The sequence below is a fragment of the Mytilus edulis genome, chromosome 5 (genome assembly GCF_963676685.1).
Source record: "Mytilus edulis chromosome 5, xbMytEdul2.2, whole genome shotgun sequence".
In the NCBI taxonomy this organism is placed as follows: Eukaryota; Metazoa; Mollusca; class Bivalvia; order Mytilida; family Mytilidae; genus Mytilus; species Mytilus edulis.
Genome location: NC_092348.1, coordinates 25601127 through 25615141, shown reverse-complemented (window position 1 = coordinate 25615141; position 14015 = coordinate 25601127). Strand labels below are relative to the sequence as shown.

At 32.7% G+C, this 14015-nt stretch overlaps 1 protein-coding gene across 1 annotated transcript in view; it reads left to right on the top strand.

Annotated features, from left to right (window-relative positions):
- Positions 1–14015, top strand: part of LOC139525008 (scavenger receptor cysteine-rich domain-containing protein DMBT1-like) — a 107980-nt gene that overhangs the window by 88765 nt on the left and 5200 nt on the right. The window contains exons 43-47 of the mRNA XM_071320183.1: positions 1234–1378; positions 4711–4868; positions 6891–7038; positions 8209–8375; positions 12771–12958. Of these exons, the coding sequence (XP_071176284.1) occupies positions 1234–1378; positions 4711–4868; positions 6891–7038; positions 8209–8375; positions 12771–12958 (806 nt within the window). The remainder of the gene's footprint in view (positions 1–1233; positions 1379–4710; positions 4869–6890; positions 7039–8208; positions 8376–12770; positions 12959–14015) is intronic.

Below are 14015 nucleotides of genomic sequence, written 5' to 3'. Positions count from 1 at the left end.
CAAAACCTTTAAATAGAGTCAGGAGCCTCTGGCCTTTGTTAGTCTTGTATTATTTTAATTTTAGTTTCTTGTGTACAATTTGGAAATTAGTATGGCGTTCATTTTCACTGAACTAGTGTCTATTTGTTTAGGGGCCAGCTGAAGGACGCCTCCGGGTGCGGGAATTTTTCGCTACATTGAAGACCTGTTGGTGACCTTCTGCTGTTGTTTTTTTTCTATGGTCGGGTTGTTGTCTCTTTGGCACATTCCTCATTTCCATTCTCAATTTTATATAAGGTTTGGAAAAGACAATAAGCAATCGTATTAAAATATTTTACTTAATGTTATTGAAAAAAGGAAAGAAATGAAAAATTCACAAAATTATGAACATTTCAAACAAACCGGTGAGTGTCACTGATGTGTTGGTGAACAGATTTAAAAGATAGAAGTAATCATATAAAAAAAATATATTCTGTTTATCAAATATTAAGTCTATATGTATGTCAACATTATCAACAATTGAGTAAATGGAATCCATTAAAATCTGTCTAACATCATTAATTGCACTTAGGGCAAATTTTGAAAAATGTTGATTATCCTCAACAGGGTAATTACAGTTTGTAAAGAACTTATTAAACAAATAGGCGTGATGGTTTCTAGCATTATTTTTGAGTTGACAATGACGTTAATTATGTTTACTTTTTCAACAATTGAAGAGTTTAAATATTTCATCAATCCTAAAAAAGTATGAGAGATTAACTTTCTTATTCACATATAATGGCTACCCATATGGGGATACAAACCATTGCAAGCCGCATTACACATCAAACACTTTCTTTATCTAATCTAGTTCCCTAAGATATAGTAGTCTTTTTAAAATAGCTGACTATATGGAATGTGCTTACCTTTTGTTGACGACCATACAGTGACCAATAGTTGTTAATTTCTGTGTTCTTTTTTCTTTTCTTTAGAGTTGTCCCATTGGCAATGATATCACATCTTCTTTTTTTATATATCATATAATTTGAAGATAGAACAAATTGTGAAACAGCTTAATATGAAGGACAAAAATCAGATAGTCTGTTGTTGCTTATTAGAAACTCTTCGGCATATGATTGTCTTGTTATTTGTCTTAATATGTTGAGAATTTCTAACACCTAGACTTTTGGAAAACTATTGTTTAACAAACATTATATATACCTTGTATCTTAAAAGGTTTTAAGATAAATCTCATTACTTTTTAATTTGTTTAAGATACTTCTAACGTTCGACTTATTGATGGAGACAAGCCAGGAAAAGGGAGGATCGAAGTAAAATACAACAACCATTGGGGATCGTTCTGTTGGAGAAGGTGGAATGAACAAAATACAAAAGTGTTTTGTAAAATGTTAAAATATAGGTATGTACAATGATTAATTTTATAAAATTATTTGAAAGCGTTTATACAAGTATTACTATGGTATTAAAGATGTGTCAAGCTGTGACATGATAAACAAAAGAATACATTTTACAGAAATTTTCAGAGAACCCAACAGTATTACTTAATTTGATTTCTATTTGCATATAAGTATAGTATAATTACTTGTTCATCATAATTTTTTTTAAATATTTTGCAATTATGAATGTTTGAAATTTTAAAATGTACTAGAACACACCCGTGATATCGCGGGTCCGTGACTGAGTTAAAGTATATAACTTTGCGTAAGCCTTATTTTAGTATTGGTATTGTCATCTGATAAAGTCGTGCCGATTATTATAATATACACAGTTTTCTCTGCTTTCAAATCTTTCTGTTTAAACCCGTCGACCTGGAACTTTTCAATTATTGGTAATATTCAGGTCCTGGACTTGAGTATTTTTTAATTAACAGCATTGTCTAATAAAGTTCTTGAATGAATATCTTTGATTCGCTGTTTTACGTCATGCCCGCTAACAAATTGAAAACTGTACCTCTACGCCTTAGTCCAAATTTTTAGTATTCGTATTGTTACCTTAGAAAGTCTTACTAATTAAAAGAACTACAATAGGGAACAATTTGACAATGATTGAATTTAGTTATGTCGACTTTGTGGTTATGACCCGTGTATATATTTGGTGGTGCGCCTGTTAGATGCGGAACGTACAGATAAGGTAATATATAACAGGTGAATATACTATTGGTATCGATACCGGATTCGACCCGGAACTTGTTAATTATTGGCAATATTAATTATGTGGAAAACAAAAGGGTCTGGAGTGGTGTAATTTTTAATCTACACAATTGTCCTATATTAGCTATATATAAAGTTGAATTCTTTGATATGTCGTTTTTACCTGATGCCGGCTGATAAATTGGACCTCGTAATTTTAGTATTATAGATAGTAAAGAGGGGCGAAAGATACCAGAGAGACATTCACATTCATAGATCGAAATCAAACTTACAATGCTAGAAATGCATACCAAATGGAAACTTATATATTTATATAGATGCGTCAACAACCTTTAAAATATTTATTCTTTCAATGTTATCAGTATTGTTTAACGATGCCTTTATATTCAAGTTCTGCATAAGGAAATCACAAATTCAGCAACATTCCAACTGACTCAATCTTCGGAAAAGCACATAGTTAAACACATTATATTCCTGTTAACTCTTTACAAGCAGAACCGAACATGAAGATGCCAACCACGTTCTGGCTTCCGAAGCTGCACAAAACTCCCTGCGGTCGGATATATGATTTTTTTTTCTTTTTATAATAACAGTACATTATACTTACAAGAACACTCAGTTCAATTCAAAACTTGCTAATGAATGTTTCAAAGATGATCTATGAAAATAGTGGAAATAATTAATTTTTGAGTATTAAAAATTCGTAGGAAGTACTCATAAATTGCATTCTCATATTGCTTTCACTTTTTTTTAAAAATTCGAATTTTCTACTAAATATAACACTAATACTCTCAATAATACCAAAGACAAAGATAAAATCCAAGTTTCTGTTAAAAATAGCCACTAAAAAGTCAGAATGAATAATTTGCTTTGGAGAAATTTTAGGTTATCGGATTTCAAATGAAGTCTTACTGTGTAGCATGATTTGCAGACTTTTTTGTTGCTGTGTTGTTACGATCATGATAAATAGCCTCGAAACCCCATTGACACAAATATGTGATGCAAATATTTAATAACACTTGCACATAGATACTTCGACAATATTTTGACTTTCAATTATGCCAACTTCAATATTTAAACTAAATGATTATTTTGATGGACTTAATTTAAATAAAGCTTACACTTGCGAACATTACTATCCCTTCCTGCATCTTGATATCTTTAACTTTAATTGAAATCTTGATACTACTAAAGTTTCCAATAAGAGACGATTTTGTAATTCTATTGTTATATACATGTCTTTAAATGGTAACTTTCTCTTCACACCAGCGTATGGTGTTTATATTTATCATCTTGTGTAATTACTCTTGTATGCAAAAATATATTTGATCTTCAAAACAGAAATTTTTATTTCGAAACCTCCTAGCCTTAGCCGTGTATTTCTTCCTAATACAGATAAAACAAATAACTAGTACTTGTTTTACAGAGTTTTATTCTTCAAAAACATGTTGTTTTCATATTTTTCCAATAAATGAAAATCAACACAGTCTAGTGTATAGATTTTTCAAGCATATCGTTCACATACATATAAATGTAAAGCTATCTCTTGGTGACTGCAATTTAGTTTGAAAGACATCTACAATATAAACGAATACATGGCAGTTCCATTTCTATGACAAGGTATAAGTTATCGGTAATCAAGATTAGCTATCCATATAAAATAAACATAATGTCGTGCTGGATAGATATAAGAAGATGTGGAATAAGTGCATATGAGACCTGATGTAGAAAATGGTAGATCGAACCTTGCTTTGTAGCTAGCTAAACCTCTCACATGTATGACAGTCGCTTCAAATTTTAGTATATTGCCAACGATGCGTAAACAAAAAAATAAACATAATAGGTAAAAATGTTAAAAATAGTGGTACAACAGTCAACACTGTGTTATAATTTTTATCGCTATGAAAAGAAACAAATATGTAACAAAGTAGCCCAAAAAGGCATTCATATCAATTAAACAACCTCATTTATTGCTTATTCATAATACTAAGTATTGGGACCGGAACCTTACTCTAACAGACACATAGTTCGGTTAAATTAACCCTGACACAGATTCGCACGTTTGACATACATCAGTTGATAAGCATGTAAAAGTCACACAGGTAAAAATAAAATAATATAGTAGTTCAAAGTATGAACAGAATATAGTCAACAATTATTTTAGGAATACCCTCTGGAGAATCTAAATTAGAAATTTCCCTTGTACTTCTTGCTGCTTGTCTATATGCTTATTGTTAAAAAGGTATCAAAGAAACACAAAAGGGCATATAGACAAAGCATTAGTGAATAAGAAAGTCAAGAACACAAAACTTATCATTGATCAATAACACAATGGCGGGATGTATAGGTTCACAGTCACGTTAAATTGATATCACCAAAACCCGACTAAACAGTAAAAGTAATATTAATAAGGACATATAAAAGAATACTATTAAACGTTATACAGATGAACATACAGATGGTAAACAATGTCAGTACGTAACCACTAGTTACACCAATCAATGAATGATATATCACTTTTAATAATGAGTTATATCTTTTACAATGCGTATTCTTCAATGTTTTCGTTTCCGAATTGTAGTCATACTGAAGGTAAATCATTTTTGGCTAAAAGAAACGGATCAGCTATTTTAATTGGGTCCTTACGGTGTCATGGACAAGAGGACAACATTGGACTCTGTAAAGCTTTCATGGACAAAGACACTTGCACGGACGAAGCTGTAGGAGTAGACTGTACAGGTAGTTATGTCCAAAAAAAGAAATTTTAAAGATTTATCATAATAATTCCCTATCTTACGTTTATCTTAAAGTTAATCTTGCAAATAGCTTACATGTGAAGGAAAGGGAATTTTTTAACTTTGTGTCATTTTTCTCTTGTGGACAGTTGTCTCATATGCAATCATACAGCATTTTTATGCGCCACCTATGATAGTAGAGGGGCGTTATGTTTTCTGGTCTGTGCGTCCGTCCTGTGCGTCTGTCCGTGTGTCCTTCCGTTCGTCTATGCGTCCGTCAGTGCGTCCTTTCGTGCATCCGTCTGTCCCGCTTCAAGTTAAAGTTTTTGGTCAAGGTAGTTTTTGATGAAGCTAAAGGCCAATCAACTTGAAACTTAGTACACTTTTTGCTTATGATATGATCTTTCTAATTTTAATGCCAAATTAGATTTTGTACCCCATTTCATGGTCCATTGAACATGTAAAATGATAATGCGAGTTGGGCATCCGTGAACTTGTTTTGTCTTTATTTGGTGTGTCTATTATACCTAATAAAAACATCGCTTAATCGTACCTTTACAGATGCTTAATTATAATTGTGTCTGCATGAGTCGCCGTGGTTCATTCTGTAACGTATACATTGTAGAACTGTAAATGATTAAATGTTTTAAGGATGGAGTTCAAATTTCACGCACAAAATTTTCAATTTTTGTGTTGAAATATTAAATTGTTGTGTATATCACATTGTTTTTGTATGTTTGTTTAGTTCAAGGAGCCGCACTGAAAAAGGTGCCTGTACATAACCAATAATACGGGAATTGATTATAAAGCAATGAAGCCCAAATGTTTTAAGTGCTATACACATAGTGAAAAAAGCCCATCGCAGAAAATTTCAAAATAACAAATTAAAACATTTTTTCTAAACCTAGAACAAGAACATTTTCTGCCACAAGTTCAGACATCAGTATCGCCAATCCACCAACCTCTGTAGATACTGGTACATACATTGTTACAAATGTCCCTACACCGATACCTAAGTAATCAGAAATAAAACCACACCACAGAACAAAACAATTATACTACCAATCGGGACTGTAGGTAAAACATCACGTAAGTGTTGCATTTGTTTCACAACAAAAGTTACATTTGGTACAATGCTTGAAAAGGCAAGATAACATTTGTTTGAATCACAAGGTGTTCTACTACCAGTTGGTGTGAGCTGTTTTCCGGTTCATAAAGACAACAAAACCTTAAAAAACGGAACAATTTATAGATATGGATACATCCATATTGAGAAAAACAACATCCCAGAAAAATGCGTCCTATATTTTTTGGCTTCTTGTCATTTAAACAGAGACCATACTTAAACCAGATTAGTTGCTTGTATCAGATATTTAGATTATTAAATATGTTTTATATTTACATCTCACATCCGTTTTTATGCCCCACTTAGGGGCAATGTGTTTTCGGCCTGTGGGACCAGTTTGTCTGTCCGATCGTTCGTCCGTCTGTCCCTCTTTACATTACAGTTTTAGGTAAAATAGTTTTTCATGAAGTTTAAGTCCAACTAAGTTTAAGCTTTGTATAGATGTGTCCTATGATATAATCTTTCTAATTATAATGCCCATTTTAAGTTTTACTTCAATTTCACGGTCCAATGAACATAGAAAATCATGTACTATGGACACATTCCTGTTTATTATTTTGTTAGTTTGCAGTTAAACAAAGCTTTTAATATACATGTAAGCTACAAATAACATACCAACATCAACACGGTAATTGAAGCATCATGTTTGTTTAATCAAAACTAATCTAGAATATTTATTAGTTGAAAATTTATATTTTAATGATTCTCAGGGGCATTACCAAACAAAATCAACATTGGTTTTGATAAACCAAAAAGTCAATAGTCTTGACCTTGTTTATTGTAGGAATGCCTGTTCAAGGTATGAAAATACATGATGTGATATAACGTATTTTTATGTACTATAATCAGAATGTATCGGGCTATTTTAGACGGTAATAGATATTTTTATTTTCAACAAAGGGGAAATGAATGTTAAGTTAAATGATGGTCAAGACAGATATGAGGGCCGAGTGGACATATATGATGGTCATAATTGGGGAAGTCTATGCGATAATACAATATCACTGAACGAGGCAAAAGTAATTTGTAGCACCGTAACTGGTTACAGGTATCTCTTTATTACTTTTTTAATTTGGCAAAAACTTATTAAACATACTAGCATTGAATTTTGTATATCAGGTGCACGTTTTATCATTATATGACATATCAGTGACATTCGAATAAAAGCAGTTTAAAGGCAAAAACAAACACACAACTTTGCAGAGCCTTAAAAACCGAACATTACGAAACTTTGTGCCAAATACACATAATAAAATCATACCTAGGTGCGGGCAAAAAAAAATGTTGTTCGAATAATTCAACATTTTTCAATACAATACTTTAACAGAAAAAAACTTATATTTCATTTCAACTCAAAAGTGCTGGGCTGGTGATACCTGTAGCGACGAAACGTCCATTTGCAGTGGCATCGACCTTTTGTTATTAAAACTCCTCAAAGATTTAAGGATTATTAATTTGTTCATAAGATTTGCGTTTTTCCACATAATATTCATCAATAGCGGTCGAATTAGTTCATGTACTGAAACGACTGACAATACAAATAATGTTGGCAACTGTCTACCAGAAAAGTATCAATTTTTTAAAATTGATTTGTAGGGATAATAAAACATTAACCTTTTGTAAATATCATCACGGTTTTATCTGTATCATTTGCAAAATGTTATTTCTTGAATTAAGTCAGCACTCAAGGAAAACAAAGAACTTTCAGAGACCAACACATTAACCGTTTTCCTTTATCTCTGATACTTAATACAAGCAAACACAAAGTAAAATAATAAAAATACCGACCTCCGAGAACAATTCAAGGCTTAAAGGCCGTTATCAAAGCGCAAACGCTTGGATAACAACTGTCATATTCCTGACTTGGTACAGACATTTTTCTATGTAGAAAAAAATGAATGTACAAACATGGTTCCCAAGCCAGACAAACCTCTTACTTGTATATAACAATCGCATAAAATTTTACCATATTGTCAACGATATTTTAACAAAACAAACAGGACACAATGAGCAAAAATGTCAAAAACAGGGGAACAGCAGTCAACATTGTGTTAAATAAGTAATCCCTATAATAACAAACAAATTTGTACAAAGACACACAAAAGGCATATAGCACATTTACAAGCAAGGTTACACAATGAGTTCATTGTCTCTTTTTGTAGCTAATATTAAGTTATGGAAAACAATATATTCAAACGTTTTATATACTTTATTACAGAGACACACTTCCCGTCTTCTATCATCTTAGTAATCCGGAGTTTCATTCAAGTGCATTTGTGGTTGATACATTGACATGTGCTGGATGGGAAGAACATATTTCGCAATGCACGTTTTCAAAATCAGGAAGCTGCTCCGTCCATTTTACTCATGTTAAATGTTTTCCAGGTAAGCATCTCTTATACATAATGATTAGTTTACCGAATCAGGCGATTGAAATTAAAGCATTGACTTTTGACGAGATCAATATGTTATATGTAGACCCGTTAAGATTAAATATAATTTTATAGGTTCATACATATCTTATTTACTTTGTAACAGTCATTAATCTGTTTATTATATATGTAAATATTGCACTATGGAAATGGACTTCAGTATTCTGTCTGAGGTGGGGAGTAATTTCGGATCAGGAACGGCTCATATACAGGTCTTATTTATACGTATTTTATACTTCTGGTACGGCGGCTTGGTGAAACATTGTGCACATCCTGCTACAAGCATGAAATTTGGCACAAAGTATAACTCTTTGATTTCAGATAGGGAGGCATTTGAAAAAATTCACCACTTCCGGTAATATTCAATATGGCGGACATTATAATTAATTCAGCCCCATATCGAAGCCTGATATTTGAAAAGATGTTATAATCATGCAACTATCATTGTATTCGGCACAAAACTTTGGCATGTGCCCCTTGTCGTTATATTTTACAGATTATATGACTTTAAAGACCCTACTTCCGGTCAAAAATAACATAGCGTACATTGTACTTAAACAAGCCTATTATTTTTGAGAGGGTAATTGAAATGTGTTTTAAGGTATTGCTACTATCAGTATATCCGCAGGAACTTTTCTTTGGATCTCCTCATGGATACATTATATAGGACATATCTCTTTAAAACCCCTTCTTCCGGTTATATCCAATATGGCGGACATAGAAATATCAACTTTTTATTTTAATATTCAACTTTTTTTCAAAATGTAAAAAAAAAGTGATTTTTGTGCCGGTAACTACACTTTTGACTTGAAGTTATCTTCAAACAACTTATTACTATAATGTTTAATAATTTAATACAAAGTTCACACTTCCAGTAAAAAAAAACAATATGGCGTAAAATTCAAAGATGAGTCTTCAATCTGTATCCTCGATGTAGAGTTTAAGATAGATTGATTAAACAAAATAAGGTCACCAAAGGACTCAAACATCTTTAGAATTATTAATTTATGGCCGCAAATACATGTTTATTCACAATCACCACAGTACATAAAGCAGTGCACTGGAGACCTCATTTTCCACATTTACAAAGACCTTTCTGACAACCATAATGTACAAGCTCCTGACAAGATAAAGAGACCTCACATAGAGTTGTCCAAAAAGGCTCCCATAGATCATAGTTTTCTCTTCGACATTCAATAGCGTCTGGAAGTTAGCAAAGGCACCAATTCCAAGCTTGTTATTCATTCACACCCGCCATGGTATATTGCACGTTTTATATGCTGGAAAAGTCCAGACTGAGTCGTTGGCCGGGATGAGCCTTAATTAGTCTTTCCACTTCCAAAAACAGATGTTTTCTTGCCTTGTCTGATAAGTTTGTTTTATCTTACAGTAAAACCGTTTATCGTTCTATCAATGATATTATCAAATTCATATCTGGTGATGTTGGCTGATCAATCATCTTTCTAAATTCTAAAGTCAAATCTTCAAACGCCATCCATGTTACCAACGCAGTGATTTTTTTACTTTTCCAGCAAGCGTGTAATCGCTCAATGCACGGTGCATTTGAAAGGTTATGGATATATATATATATATATATATATATATATCAAAAGCTTTTTCCACTCCCAAACGCAAGCCAAAGTTCGTCTGCTCCTATATCACGGAATAGCGAAACAGCAATGACAGCAACATCAGTATCGACTGTTCGAATGATAACTCATTTGCATCAGACACATGCATCATGATTTGAGTGCCAGCCTCTTCATATGAACATGGTGACAAACTTTAAACATCATCATGTGGTGGATAACACAGAACATCCTGAGCATTTGTTGCTACAACTACCTTTTTCTCAAAATTTTATTGAGCCAGCTGCTGTGAATGAAAACCATACAGTTCTTTCTTATTGTCATTTCTTAAAAAACTCTGCCAATTTTGTTTTGAACATGAACTGCCTGGTCTGTGTATTCCCTTTCCCCTAGCTCTTGTTCCTTATAGCAGCCTTCAAACTATTGTCTATGTACGCATCCGAGACTAAATCCACTGTTTTAACAGTTTCAAGGTGTTGATTACGAGTATGCTGACTTGGAAATAATGTCTTTACCTTAAGAAAGCCCTTGAAGCGGTAACACGATGATGAATTCTTGGATGTATATGGTAGTTGTAGCAACAAATGCCTAGAATACCCTATCTTATCCACCACATGATGATGTTTCAAGTTAAGCACCATGTTCACATTCAGAGACAGACACTACAATCATGGTGTATGTGTCTGATGCAGTGAAACACAGACTTAAACGAGTCGTGATTCGAAGAGCCGTTAAGGATGATGCTGTCATTACTGTTTCGCTAATTCGTTACATAAGGGTTTACGAACTATGGCTTGTGTTAGGGAGGGCAAAAAGCTTTAGATAAATATCTATCCATGACCTTTCAAATGCACTAGACAATAAGTGATCACACACACTTCCTGTGATCCATGCATTTACCGGTTTTGATACGGTTTTTTGTTTGCTTGAAAGGGAAAAAAGACTGCGTGGGAGACATATATGGCATTTGAAGATGTGACTTTAACAACAGGAATGATGATTGATCAGCCTAAATCACCGTGGTTTTACTGTAAGATCACATAAAATTATCAGATGGGGTACATGAAGCAAGAAATTACCATTTGTGCAAAAAGGAAGTCTAATTGTAGCTATTACCTCAGCTTGGTTTCGTCTGCATAGCCTTGGATAAATATGAGAAGGAAAAACAGACAAATAATAGTACACAAGAAATAACATGAAAAACTAAAGACTGAGCAACACGAACCCCACCAAAAACTTGGGATGATCTCAGGTGCTCCTGAAGGGTAAGCAGATCTTGCTCCACATGTGGCACCCCTCGTGTTCTTCATGACAAACCCGGTAAATAGTCTCATTCGATAGGTCACATTCATGAAAAGTGAAGGGGATTGTAGTTACGACGTAAGAAATCATCATAGGAAATACAAGCGCGGGAATATTGTCTCAATTGGGAGATATATACTCTGAATGCAGGCGCTGCTGGAATGCTTTTACATAGAAATGGAAAGTTCATAAGAGGGCAGCTGAAATCATCTCGTTTTTGATGCAACGTGCAATTTAAAAAGGCGGGTGTTAAGGGGTCGATCTTAGAATTGGCTCTTATGCTACCCAGTCCAAGCCCTAATGGATGGCAAAGAGACAAAGAGGATCCATGGGAACCCTTTTAAAAAACTTTTTTCTGAGGCCTCATCATCTTGTGAGGAGCTTGTACATTATGGATGTAAGAAAGGATGCAGCGGTCGTTGATAATGGGTCTTCCCATAGATAGCAATAAGTGCCTGTGGCTTGTGGTGGTAATTGTGTGTAAACATGTATTTGTGGCCAAATAGTAGTAATTTTAGAACTGTTTAGTACTTAAGTGACTTTATTTTGTTTTATTCAATCTATCCAACACTCTACATCGAGGATATAGAAATGAATTGAGATGGATTTAGAACCATATTGTTTTTTACCGAAAGTGTTAACTTTGAGAATTAGTGATTTTGAGTCCAAAAGTTTAATGACCTGCACAAAAAAACATACTTTCTTTTACATTTTGAAAAAAACTTAAATATGAAAAAAATTATATTTCTTTATCCGCCATATTGGACATTACCAGAAGTTTGTTTTTTAAAGACTTTGTACTTTAAATTGTAAGCGTGAAAAGCACTAAAGAAAGGTTCCTGCACAATATAAGGATAGCAGCAATACGTTAAAACATATTTCAATTACAATTTCTAAAATAGTCTTATTTTTGTTTAATGTCCGCCATAATGAATTTTACCAAAAGTAATGTTTTGAAGGCATTTAATCTATATAATATATCAAAAAGTAGTCCATAACAAAGGTTTGTACCAAATTTTACAAAAGAGGCATGATTATAACACCTTTTAACATACTAGCCTTCGATATTTGGCTGATTTAAGTATGATATCCGCCATTTTGGATTTTACTGGGAGTGAGACATTTTTTTCAAATGCCTCCCTATCTGAATTTAAAGAGTAATAGTTGAGGAAGGTCTATGCCAAATTTCATGCTTGTAGCAGGATGTGCACAATTCATCTGAAATATACTTAAAATAAGAAACAAGTCTTCGGATACATTGAATACCCGTTAAATTATGTAACGGAAATAACCAATGAAAAAAGACAAAAATGCTACAACATATTAAATTATATATATAAACAAGATAAATAAGAGAATATTTTATATACATTCAATATATAAAATCATCCTTACCAGAATGGAGACCATGAAATATATTGACGAAAGTAATGAAAATATTGATTATCCTATTTTAGACTGTGTGAGCGTCAACAACTCAAAGACAGGCAGCATCAAGTCAAATAATTATCCACAGCCGTATGAACAAAACACAGATTGTTTGTATATAATCAAGCCTCCCACTGGAATTTACAAAATTGAATTTTTAGACTTGCAAATGGCAGATTCTGGTGATTTCATAGAGGTAATGATTTCCCTGCATGAGGCTTGAGATATAAAGTATTTTATCATCTGTTTTGTATTGAAAACGCATAAAGAAAAAATATTTGACACGCGTACAGATTAAATTCCATACGTTTTGCATATTTAGGCTACATGTTGATGGTATTATGTTTATAATTTACAGTTTCAAAAACTTTGTATGTATGGGTTAAATGAAAAAACTATCCTAATTAGGCATAACAACAGAGAAATATTTTGGAAAAACAAAATAAAAGCTGTGTGATATTCCAAGGATTAAAACTTGTGTATTATTCATATAGTATTACTTTGGGTCATAGATGAATTGATTTAGAAACATTAACGTCATTTCGTCTTTAATGTCTATATGCATAATAGGCAAACATGCATTGTCTTATAAGAAGAAACAGATTATTTGGTCCTTTAAATTGTGTGTGTATATAACTAAGTAATGATATTTTCATCATTTACGTGTGTCATTTAATATGGTTATAATGAGATCCTTGTTTTCAGACTTCCCTTGGTAAACATTTATTGTATAAGCCTCGGATGCTTTTGAGGTATAAGCAGTATGAACGTTATTTTCATTTGAATTTACATCAATTTAACAAACTAATTCAAATTTATATGACAAATTATATGACAAATTTATATGACAAATTTATGAAAAAAGTGTGTCAGACATCATATCTGATATTCTTCCTCAGTCATAATAACCTTCCATCATTACCGAACTGAACAAAGAAATAACTCGATGGTGTCGTATACGGTGCAGAAAATGCTAACACTTCCGGAGCACCTGATTTCACTTCCAGTTTTTAGTGGAGTTCATGTTGTTTCTTATTTATTATTTATAACTGTTGATGTAAATGTCCTTTGGTTTTTTGAGACTTTGTTTACTCCTTGGTTTTGATTGTTTTTTTCTTATATAGTTCTGGTTTGAATACATATGTTAGATATACATATCAGCAAAGATCTCCATTCCATTTTTGTGTACCATTCATTTGAATAAGAAATATCAATTTGATACTTTGTTGCTTATGTTTCTTATACTAATGTTATTGGTAATGAGTTGCTACTTA